This window comes from Cyrtonyx montezumae, unplaced genomic scaffold (genome assembly GCF_038088225.1).
Source record: "Cyrtonyx montezumae isolate F1298 unplaced genomic scaffold, pur_monq_1.0 scaffold_1, whole genome shotgun sequence".
NCBI classification, from domain to species: Eukaryota; Metazoa; Chordata; class Aves; order Galliformes; family Odontophoridae; genus Cyrtonyx; species Cyrtonyx montezumae.
The window spans coordinates 16,643,494-16,655,795 of record NW_027071825.1 but is presented as its reverse complement, the minus strand read 5'-3'; the positions used below and the strand labels follow the sequence as shown (position 1 = coordinate 16,655,795).

The following is a 12,302-nucleotide window of genomic DNA, read 5'->3' as shown; positions in this document are numbered from 1 at the left end:
ATAGAAAACAGTAAAAGCCTCTTTATTTATAAGGTTATTACAGGTATCCTCCAGTGTATCTCGTGTGTATACATCCTGTCAAAATATTTCAGGATTTTGACAACAGTGCCTGAACTTATTTCAAGTGACGTGACGTGGCTTTTCACTGATTTATATATATATATACATATACATACATACATACATACAGTTCTAGTATTTTTAAGAATAGCTAAGAAAAGAATTACCTGTGCAAAAAAAATAATACAGAACTCCTTGGTGAGCAAAGAGGCTTTGCAGTTAAATAGCCTGTACCAAAAATTATTAGGATGCTCTCTGTAGTTTCTCTGGAATAATAATAAAAAAATCTAGAAGTCTGAGGAAAGCATAGCAGACCTAATTAATGCCCACACTGTTTCTGCAGGAAAATAGATTTTGTGTAATGTAAATGTACTGCATAGAAAATGTTCTTGTGCTTACACTGTCCTTATTTTTTTCTTGCATAGCATTAGTGTATGGTATTTTTCAACATAAAGTGCACCTTTCCTCAAATTTGTAAGTTGTATTATCATATCTTAAATGTGAAAAAGAATTATATTTTCTTACATACATAAACGATTATATATATAGTTTTTATAATTTTCCTCTATTATTGTTGATAGCAAATATGATCTGAGGTATATTTTCATAACCAAAGAGTGTGTCTGCATTTGTGCACATGCATACGCTCATGTTTGAAAGTAGATAGCTATTTCAATTTTGTGATCATTATGTGTGTATGTAAATTCCATTTTTATCAGGAACATTGTTTTATAGTTTTTAGAATAAAAGCTGAATCAGAATGTGAAAACACTGACACATCTGGAATTTATGAGCATTTCCAGGGAATGACAATTAGTGGTAGTCAACCAACCCTGTATCTCTTCACTGGTGAATTAGGATTTAGCTAATGAGAATGTGTTCAGAGAGGAGTTGGAGCATTTTATTCACTTCTTGTCAGTTTAGCTGGGGATCTCTGGGTTTCAATCTGAGCTGATGTCCATAGGATAGTTTCAAAAGTCTTTCTAACTTATCAGGCAATTTTCTGCTATCAGTAGTTCTACATCTACGCAGCAGCAGAGTCCTGGAGGTGTACTGTGGTCGCTCTCGCGGCAGAGTCTGCAGGTTTGATTCTGAACAGCCTTCTCAGGGCTGCCATCAGGAATCCTAGGCATAATCAGAGTAACATAGTCCTTTTTTTCCCTGAACTGACATAGGATCAAGCAGACAATAAATATCCTGAATTCTCATGGTTCTTTTCCAGCATAGTTGCAATACGGGCCAACTGGTAATCAATTAATCCAAAAAGTTTTATAACTTCTTGTGCTCCTCTTGTGCCTGGACATTTCTGATAACTAGACTTCCATTTCATAGGTGTGCAGTGCAATCCAGAATCAAGATTTCACTGTTATTGATGACTACTGCACTGGACTGAGAGCTCTTCTTTACCTGAAAAGCATTGAGGAACTTGGAGACTGGAATGGACAGAGTCCAGCAACCATGCGTCATCAGAAGGGAAAACCGGTATCTGAAATTGCTGATCTGATAGGAAAGGTATGTTGCTTCATTGTTATCCCTGTATAACACTGTCCATGCAATTTCATCTTCATTGTATCCAGTCTCTGCTAACTGTCTTGTGTTCTTTATTTTCTTCAGGGTATTAGCAAATATCTAAGGGCAGCTTAAGCAGACATACTTGAAATGCTTAGATATGGGATAACTTTTTACTGTGAATATGATGTCTACTCTGTTTGTAATAGCGTGACCAATTTTCAAGTGTAGGATGTGAAATTACAAATGCATTGGAACAATTTCTGGACCGTTTGCTTTAGTGAAACTCAGCTCTATTTAGACAGATACTAATACTGCACCAGAAGTGCAGGGTGTTCAGCCATAATGCAATAGTCAGGAGATATGAAAGCCCTCTAGCACCAGACTTGGCTAGCTGAGACAGAAGCTGTCACAACCAAGTTGATAGCTGGAATGCTCCATCAAATAGGAGTTGATCCTACGGTCATCATGCCTGAGCATCTCATGCTCTGTCATGGATACTGACTCCCATGCCTTCTACAAGACAGAGAAGTTCCAGGTGATGAACATAAAAACTGAATAATTTAATAAATTCCACAAGGTCATTTAAACCTCGAAAGTCAGTGGTTGAATAGGAATGTAAGCTATGGTCATTGTGAATTCCTAACCTCTGGACTGTCTCTCCTCTCTGCTCTAGTAGTTCCCTACTACAAAAGCATCTTTGGAGATTTTTTGCCAGGTACATTAGATTGCAGAAGCCCCAGTACTGCTCACCCCTACACCAGGACACCTGCTGATCCTTACTGAGAAGCAGGGAGGTGTAACTGGCTTCCTACTGATGCCCTGCTGCCTACTGCTTTAAGCAAAATACCTGCACAGTGGGGAGGCAGAGCTTTTGTTTCTAGTTACTAGAGGGTATCCCTTTGAAGACTGATTTCAGTTATACATCATGCCTATTGATTATCCTTCTAAAAATCTGATATAACACTGTTGAAAATGTTGTAAAAAGTAAAGAATTACAAAAGAATAGGATTTGGAGTGTCAAATGCCTCCAAATCTCTGCTTATCATTGCTGATGACTGGAGTTGGATTTAGCAGGAGATTAGAGACTCCTGTATTGTTGTTCTCTGTGGAGCTCTGAAAATTATAACATTACCTTTCAGGAGAAAAGACAATCCCATTCCTAAAGCTCTGAATAATACACTGCTTAAAAATAAAACAAGATATAAGCACTTTCATTTTCATCTACTTAAGCTAAGCAGTTAAACCAGTCTCAAAGGGTTATATACAAACTTCCATTCTGTAACACCTGTAGAAACACAGTATTTTCAGTTCATGTGTCAGAGATTTTGTATAAGTCTTCTTTAAAGCAGCACTCCATGTTCTTGGAATTAAGTTTGCATTTTACTAAACAGACAGCCACTGATAAAGATGTTTCTAGTGTCCTTTTGAATGAGAAAAAAAATTATAATCATTAGTCTTTTCTGCTTGTCACTACATCAACAGTTAACATTTAAAAAAGGTAGTGTGAAAAGATGCTTTAAGGGAGCGTTTAATAATTCAGAGCAATCTTAACTTGAAATGGGTCACATGAAAAAGAATGAAAAACAAAGCCTGATGTAATCGTGGCTGGCTGGCTTTTTTAGGCATTTAAAAAGAGCAAGATATTCAGAATATAACCGATTGTGTATTTGATTGCCCTTAGCATAGAATTATATCACTGAATCACTGCTACTAAATAATAAAATATAAAGTTGTACCATTGATAAAGCAGTGATATTTTTTAAACTGAAGCTCAGGATGACAATCCAAGAATAAGCATTCAAGGGAAAAGGAAGAAAAATAACACCACGTGGGTAGATGGAAATACCATGATAAATGATCCTACTAGGGGCAATCAAATACAAAGGCTTGATATCATTAATATTTATAATATCATAATTAGCTGCACTGTGCCTAAGCAGTGTTATTAGTGTAACTAATTATGTTATCATAAACTAAGTTAGCAATACTATAGGAATCAGTATTCTTACCTTCATAAATTATTATCAATATTGGATTTCATGTACTTGTGCCTAGCAAATTCAGTTAAGTATTGCAGTTCCATCTAGATTCAAACACAAGTATCTAGCTTGCTTGGCAGCAAGTAATAACACGCACCCCTGATTTTCTTTCTAAAATAAATTCACCGAAAACATACCCTTACTCCCTCTTGAAAAAGAGGAGATAGCCTACTGATGTGATGTGTATGTTCACATTGATAAAAATAATGCATGACCGTATCTTATACATGCACTAAAATGTGACAGCCAAAATCCTTCATTCCAATTTTTAAAAACTTTCAAGGAGATGTCCAAGTTTCTCACGGCATTACTGTGAGATGAAATGCGGTTTCTTTGGTAAACCCCCCTGAGAAGCTAAAAGCCAAATACTGATGAAGTTTTGCATTTTAAAAAGTGAAGACGTCAATTTAAAAATACTGTGATTTATTTGCAGTAAATGTAAAAAAATATAAAGAAATGTTTCTACATTTTGTAAGTGATGAAATTCCTATTGATTTTCATATAGAAACAAAGATAATTCAGGCAATTCATAATTTAGTGAAAAGGAACAGTGGAACAAGTATAATTTTCAAAAGCTTTGAGAACCACTTTGTTTCTGATTGTATAAAAGTTCATTAAGACTTTTCTAGTCCTCAATATATTACAGAATTGAGATGGGTCCTATTCCTAATTAAATACGTTCACAATGGTATCTATGTTGATTCACAGAATGATACTGAATATTAATATATTTTTTTTATATATCAATGCTCTGGCCTTTAGATAATTCATGTCCTTTCCTCATATCAGCATCAAATAGATGCTGAGTGCAGAATGTTGCCACAGGAGAGTGACAAAGTAGGATTTTGTCTTGAATTTTTTTAGTACTTGATGACCAGAGTCAACGAAATGATAAATACTTTCTTCTAAGCAGAGCACCTGACATCAAAGCAAAGCTGTCTTGCCCTGCAGACACCAGATAAATGGCAAAATAAACAGTTATCACTGTTGGTTGTTACATTTATCACAATCATTTCCTTTGTAAATAGAAAGAATACTAAAAATCCTGTGCTAAGTGGTGTGAATAAGCAGTTTAGGAGACACACCCACCTTCGGCTAAAAGGGAGATGATTTTGATCAGTACCTCTTTGTGCTTTTACATTAATGCTACAAATACTGTTATCTGATAATCCCTTGCCCTTAACAAATGAGAAGCATCCTAGCACCGAAAAATATTTTGGAAACTCAAGTGCTGTTTTTTCCATTTTCAAAATAGCTAATATGTTTTTCTGTCTATGGACACTAAATGCATCATCTTTGGAGCAGCTGGTACATATTATCTAATAGTTTTTCTATAACACTAGCATTTTATGTTTTCAAATGTAGTGGTTGCTGCTGCGGTCAGTACTTGCCATTGTCCCAAGATGTGATTTGTGATAGTACACTACCTGTGGTATCAATGAGATTCCTATTTAGAAATGGTAAACTCAGCTGTGGCTTCTATTCACTGCCTGATTATACTTCCCATAGTTCCACAATTTTTTTTCACACTTTACTAGGACTGCAGCCTTATCCACAGCACTCCAAAGACAGTCCTAGCATAGGTGCTGCATCAGCCTCACAGAAGTGGACAAAGCCAGGCTTCAGGGCTTTCTTCCTTATTGCTTTTCAGATGGCATATTTAGGTGTTTTTTTTCTGTGAGAGGACCTGACATTTGAAACTTTGACACAGATGGCTGTCATCAATATCACCTCTGAATCACCTTTCCATTGAATGCATGAAATAAACCTTGTCAGCTTGTCTCAGCTATAATCTCAGCTTGCAAATATAGACACTGAGATGAGAGAGTGGCAAGGTAATGGTGACACCACACTGCTTTCCCACTGACTCCCTCAAGGAAGAACTTTTGTAAAAGCACACTTGCCTTATCATGAATTTAGATAGAGATCAAGAGTGTGATGCAATGAGGCAGTTAAGCATGTTCTAACAAAACAAAATTATTAGGGTGGCTGCATAAGAGAGGGAGAGCACAATTAGCCCCTTTTAATCCCAAATTAGCTGAACTGTGTTTTAGAATAATCTCTAAGTTTCCTAGGAAAATGTATCAACAGGAGTGATAAAGATAACTGTGTTCTCACTAGGCATCTAGACAGGGTACACTATTCCCCAGAGATGCAATTTGATCTCCTCTGCGTAGTCACTGTCTCACCTTGTCTGTTTATTACAGGAATCTTTTATTAGTTACTCACTAATCTTACTCCAGGGAGCTGAAGTGATTATGTCCAGGAAATACACTGGTGTCAGGTGATGGCAACAGAAGTGGTATAGTGTGTTTCTCTATAAACTTCCACCTCATGTCAGCTATAAAAATCATACTTAACACAGTGGTCTCTGTACATGCCAGGTAGCTAAACCTGTGGCAGTTTATGGGTTTATAGGAAGGAGTAAATACATACAGACATTTTGTACCTTGCTTTCAACACCAGAAGTTTGACAACCGATGACATTTGTTTGGTTGTATTTAAAGGTTAAAAAATTTAAAAGGAAAATAATTAACTGAAGTGTCTTGATTTCAAAATTATCCCAAACCAAACAAATTCTTTTTTCCTAGTGGATCCTTCTCAGCTGTTGGGATTGTGTTGTAATGAAAATGTTAAAGCCGTACCTGATAAAATCATAGACAATTTCTTCAGCAAAGAGATGAGAGTGATCCTGAACATGAGCTGTTCAGTGTATGAACTTCATAGAAAATTTTTGTAACTTAGGTTTAACAAACTGCCAATTTTGTTCTCTAAATAACTTCCTGTTACGACTTCCTGTTAGACTAAGCATGCTTTCCCTTTGAATATCAATCAATACTAGAAGCTGATTCTTCTGACTGGTAGAAGCCTGCTAAATTCTAACTTGATTGCAGACAAGCCTAAACAGCCTTTTATAGGGCAAAGAGAAAATGTTGAAAAACCTTGAAAGTTTCATAGGAGATGTTTACACTGGCTTTTTTATTAAATAAACAGATTGCTAGCTGCATAAAAACACTGTTGCCATGCATGCACTAAGTTTTGGCTGCTTTCAGATTCTTCAAGACCTCTGACTGCCTTCAGTAAGCAGAGGTGTTCGCCTCTTATGTTTGAAAGTGCCCTTTGTAAACTGATTGGGAAGCTGAAGTTTTCCAGCATGGTGAAGATTTGACCTCTTGTTTTCCGCACTTGTCACTGGCCAGAAATACAGACCACCTCATCAAATGGTAGCTTAGAGGTCACACTACAAAAGTAACCTTTCTTCCCTTACTCCCATCACTAGTTCTGAAGATTCAGATAGGGAAAAAAATGAATTTTAGGCTGATCCTATCAATTCCATTTTGCTTTCACATGAAATGTAGATTTCATCTAGTCCCAGTTTCCTAAGGGTCATGGTTTAGTGGACAGTATCTGTGGTATGTGGTCAGTTGGACTAGTTGATCTTAGAGATCTTTTGCGACCTTAATGATTGTATGATTCTAAGTGTTAGTATGATAACGTTGATAAAGGAGGGCTCTTTGTTTAGGGTTTAAAATGGACTGTACATCAGCACATTCAGGGACTGTTATAGCCTATGCTTGTTGGATTGACCAAAAATAAGGTTAAGATGAAATTGTAAGTCCTTTCTTCCTGCTCTCCCCTTTCCACTCTTCACTTTCTCACCCAGAGTGGAGAAGGGCCTTCTCAAACTGGGCTCCCCGAGGAGGTCTGATGGTCTGTCTGTGGAGCGTCCTCAGGAGTGGTCTGGGGAGCACTGGCAGAGCAGCCCTCTGCACCCTGTTGTACCATTCACATGGCTTTGTTGCCATTGATAAACCTCTCAAGAGTTTGCAAGACTAGACAAAAATCCTTAGCCTAAACAATGTGTGAAGAAAGAACTTCTCTAACGTTATTTTTCTTCTTAATGGGTCTATTATGGAAGTTTAAGATTATCTGCAGTGTTATTTCTTATGCAGTCCACAGTTTCTTATAAAAAATGTATCTGCCCTAACAGTGAAGCCATTTTCAGCAAAAATTGGTAGAAGAAAAGGAACTACAATTATTAAGGTAGAGGTAAGAAGTTTAATAGTTTTGTAGATTTTATACATACTGTAGGCTAAATTTGCTTTAAGCATCGAGTTTAAAGTTTGGTATTCACAGCTAGTGAATGTGGCTATTAAGAAACAGTGTATTCACATTAACTCCTTGGCTGTGTTGGTTTTAGTGCTTTCACTGCTGGCAACAGACACCACGCCGGGAAAATCCAACTCTTGTTGCAAAAGGATTTTAAAAAAATCCAGACACTGCCAAAAATACATAATCCTTTTTTTGTACTCTGCAGTTTGTTTTACTTAGGAAAATGGCCTGGTCATACCCTGCAGCATGCATTCATTACAGTGATCTTTGACTGGCAGATGCAGAGTAATAAGATGCATATTTTAGTGCTTATTATAATACCCTGTCCAAAAACAACTTGACAAATTTGTGATTTCGACAGTATCTCATTTTGCTGGCTGCAGTGCTCTGTGATTGCCTGGTCCACGTGGCTTCCAGATTATGCATACCACCAATACTGCTCATTAAAATGGCCACAGTTCACCAGTTTCGGTAGCTTGGAACGAACTTGGAATGAATTATTATACAACAAAGAGGCTGCTGTCATGCAGAACAAAAGACAAGCAAAAGAGAGCTTTGGCTTAATGAGGCTAAGTGAGTGTCTCCCCTGCATCACCAGCTACTTGACGGCCTTTGAGCATGGATTTTTTTCTCCACAGGCCAAAACCTTTGGTCTATTATTTTGTGTTTATGCACCTTGAGGCTAATATACATTTTAATATGCTGCACATGGAGAAAAAAATCAGCCATTAGATTAGAACATGTGCACTCCCTGTTAAGTTAATGACAGTCGAACATAGAGATAAATTTAGGTTTTCATATTTAATTATAGCACAGCGCAGTACGTTTAGCAAGGATAAATTGCACTATTATTATGCTTCATTTTTTTTTGACATCTTTTCATATTAACCATGCACACTTACCCCCACTTCCTCCCCAGTGTCACACTTAATGTCTGTGTGCATCATCCTCCTCTAACACCATTAATTTTTTATTCTGTACGGTTGTATATGTATTGTCGTATTTGTTGCTTATCTTGCTAGCTGGAGAAAACTGTTCAAAGCAGTCCTTGTGTTAGGTGAACTACATAAGCAATAAGGACAGAGGAGACATGAAAAGAGTTGGCTGGCCAAGCCAGACATGGCTTCTCCCACCTCCTGTCAGAGCAGGGCTGCCCAGCCCTTTCCTTCCGGGACACTTTCAGCATAGAGTGCTCTCTGTGCTTGCAGAGCACAGGCCCCATTCTCAGAGAGCTAAATTAGAAAAGTCGGGGAAATAATGCACAGAAGTTTTAATTAGTTCTGCAGAACTACATAGTTAGATAATATTAATATGGATAATGGGGAATTGTTGCTCTAGCATATAGGAATTGAAGTAGAGTCAAGATTGGTAGGTGGTACATGTGCTTGTTGAGGCTTCGAACATGCATTGTTTCTGTGTGTCAGAACCATTGCTCCCAAAACAGGATTTAGGCCAGACCTCAGCCTTGTAGATGATGTGAGATTAAAAGCAGAATAAGGTGCTGCCCAATTCAGCCTTTACATGTCCTTATTAAGTTTTAATGGGAATGTTTGATAATTTCTATGCAGATGTGATGGTGACGTTGGACTATTTGTCTCTACCTGAGAGAACACTGAGATTTGATTTCAGCTCTGGGCTGAGCTATTCAGCTTGCTGTAGCTTGTGAAAAATATGTTTGTATGCTTCACAAAATTAAGGAAATACTGCTATTTTCCAAAGTGGATTAGAGCAGGTAATAACTCATAGGAAGAAGATTTTCCTACTCCTGCTGTGTGTATAAGCAAGTAGAAGATATTATGCCACGGGCTTATTCCTAGATTATTCCTTATTGGATAGTTGTTTCGTGACAAAAGACACTGTGGCTTGATGACCAGAGGGTCATGACAGGAATAATAATCACCATATGACAGGGTGTCTGGATCTTGGTGATAAAGCATTCCTCATTGCAATCAGTCAGCACTTGCTGGTGCAAGAATTTTCCTCAATGGCAGAGATCAGCTTTTTCATATTCATTGAAAGCAAATCAGTCTCTCTCTCCCCTTCCCCCACCCTCTTCCTCCAACCTTTGGTTCTGTATCAGCTTTTACTGCCAAAGAGATTTTTCTTTGTTAGGTGAAATTCACTGAGTTTGGGGATGTTTAGGGCACTGCAGTATTCATCAGATCGGTATTAGTTGCAGATCCTCACTTTTTGCATCCTCACTGGGTAAAGCCCCGGTCAGTAGTGACTGATAGCTAATTGTCTGCAGTTCAAGCACTAGAAAATGTCAGCAATTAATTTCTATGTGAAAAACCATTCTCTCTGATTTTGTAAGTGCAGATTTTGATGCAAATTGCATCTGTGAAAGCAAGGTTGTGCCTTTCAAAATGTAAGCTATAATTACTAGTCTGAGGACCTGATGATATGAAATTCTTCCTCTAGAATCTACCCCTAGTGAGCCAAGTCATTTATTAACAATATTGTGTATTTCTAAGCAGTACTTCTAACTACCTTTATTGTTCATTAAGCACTGGTAAAATGCTTGATATTATCTGAGGTGTAGTCTTAAGGAGTTGCAGGTTAAATCCTACCAGTATTCAGATGGCTTAGAATCATCTACTCAACCAAAAACGTCACTTCTGTGTCTTCAGGTAACTATTATTAGCAAACGCTTCATTTATTTGTGTGTTCCATTTTGTTTATGGTACTAGTCACAGATGCACTTACGAACATGCATGCAAAGGCTTGGACTCAGCCTCTGAAACAAACATTGTCCCTCAAGCACCTGTGGAAGCTGTCTACTTAGAAAGATGCTTCGTGAGCCACAATGCTCATGTAAGGAAAGCACAAAACAAAATCTGTGGAACTGACTATAGCAGACTATATATTACTTTTCAGGCTGTTTTCCAATAACTGTAGCATTCTTGGGTTAGTTTTGTGAGAGATTTTGTGACTTCTCAGTTCATTTTCTTGACTAAAACATCTCTTGTTTTAGGAACAGATTTTTTTAGGAGCCCTAAGTGTAGTGACAGGCACAGATGTATCAGAAATCCAAGAGTGACTTATGAGGAGAGGGTAAAGAAGCTAAACTTTGAAGTGTCTGTATGTCCTTTCTAAAGGATGCATGCAAACATAATAGATGAAGAACTCAGTGGTCTACAAATATTTGAAGTTTGCAATCAATCAAGAGAGAGGAATCTTATGATGTAGAGTGAAAATTCAGCCAATGCTGAACTGGAAGAAAGGGATATGTTCAGGAAAAACAGCAGAAAAAATATCCTGATTGGAAGGCAAGTCTTTTTGAAGTGATGGAGGCTTCATGCTGTGTTGCTGAGATTAAAGGGAGGGAGGACTTTTAAGACTTGAATGCATGAAGTCTAGCAAAATCCTGCCAGGAGACATTTCAGGTTGCCAGGAGTATGTGCTGGGCTTTAGATTTTTCCTGTCTGATTTGCACGTGCTAGCATATGGCCCTTTGAGCTTTTCAGCTGAGCCCTAGCAGCTATCCTTGGAAGCCACTGCACCCTAACAGAGTGTTTAGACAGGGGCTCAGTGTAAGCCACTGGAGCCAACAGTACCTGGCAAAGTGCAACTGAAATGTCTTAAAGATTAAGAACATATTTAAGAATCTTGATTATGATCTTTGCTATATATCTTATCTTCATTGCTATAAAAATAATTAAAAAAAATTTTTTTCTGTACTTGTCTCTGTATCCAACCACATGGCCTCAGCTCTGTCTGTTTCATTGCATATTAGTCATACTTTGGCAGAGGGCAATTGCCCCCAGTAACTGAAAGGAACTACTGGGCACACCATTTCTATATGTAGGAGCTGAGAAAAGAGGTTTCTGTACTTTGCTGACCTACCCATGCTGCACAGAATTCATTAAGGCCCTGGAACCGTGTTTGGGTTGTTCCAGGGAGCAATTACAGCCAGCCTGTAATCTGCAGCTCTGTAGCACATTGGGGCTCTATAATAGTTTGAAGAGGCCTGGCAAGAATTTTATTGATTTCCTGGGATCTCATTCAGACTGATTGCGCTTGGGTACTCTGATGGTTGATGTTTAAGAACACCTTCCCTAGCTATTATTAAAAAGGTGGGTCTAATCCTCACGTAGGTAAGACCTTGTTTGCCCTTCATTCAACTCAGCAGACAAGTTTTAATGAAATAACTCCATTTTATTCTTTGTGCCACTTCTCTGTTTTTGATTGCTACACTTGGAACTACTGAATGTAAGTCACTATATAGCCCGTATATTGCTCAGGATGTGTCATATTGTATGTCTATCCTTTTGTTTAACATTTCGTCTCTTTCCTATTTGACTGCTTGGAATAATTAATGCAGTTTTTGCTATTACTGTGTAGTATCTCTTCCAAGTTGCTGATTTATTTATGCATAAAAGCTACCAAATACCTTGTTTTATGCAGTTTGTCTGGATTCATAAGAAACTCAGAAGCAAAGCACTGAAATAATGTGAGGTTTTTTAACATCTTTTTTACATCCAAGGCCCTTCATTTGAGTTTAAAGTAGTTCAATTCTAGAACCTATGCATTAAATTTTATATATATATATAGTCCATCTTTACACCATAGAGCACT

The 12,302-nt window shown here is 37.6% G+C and overlaps 1 protein-coding gene across 1 annotated transcript in view; it reads left to right on the top strand.

Annotated features, from left to right (window-relative positions):
* The window catches only part of DPYD (dihydropyrimidine dehydrogenase), a 318,162-nt gene that overhangs the window by 273,628 nt on the left and 32,232 nt on the right, over positions 1–12,302 (top strand). Inside the window, exon 20 of the mRNA XM_065742081.1 lies at positions 1,393–1,572. Within this exon, the coding sequence (XP_065598153.1) occupies positions 1,393–1,572 (180 nt within the window). The remainder of the gene's footprint in view (positions 1–1,392; positions 1,573–12,302) is intronic.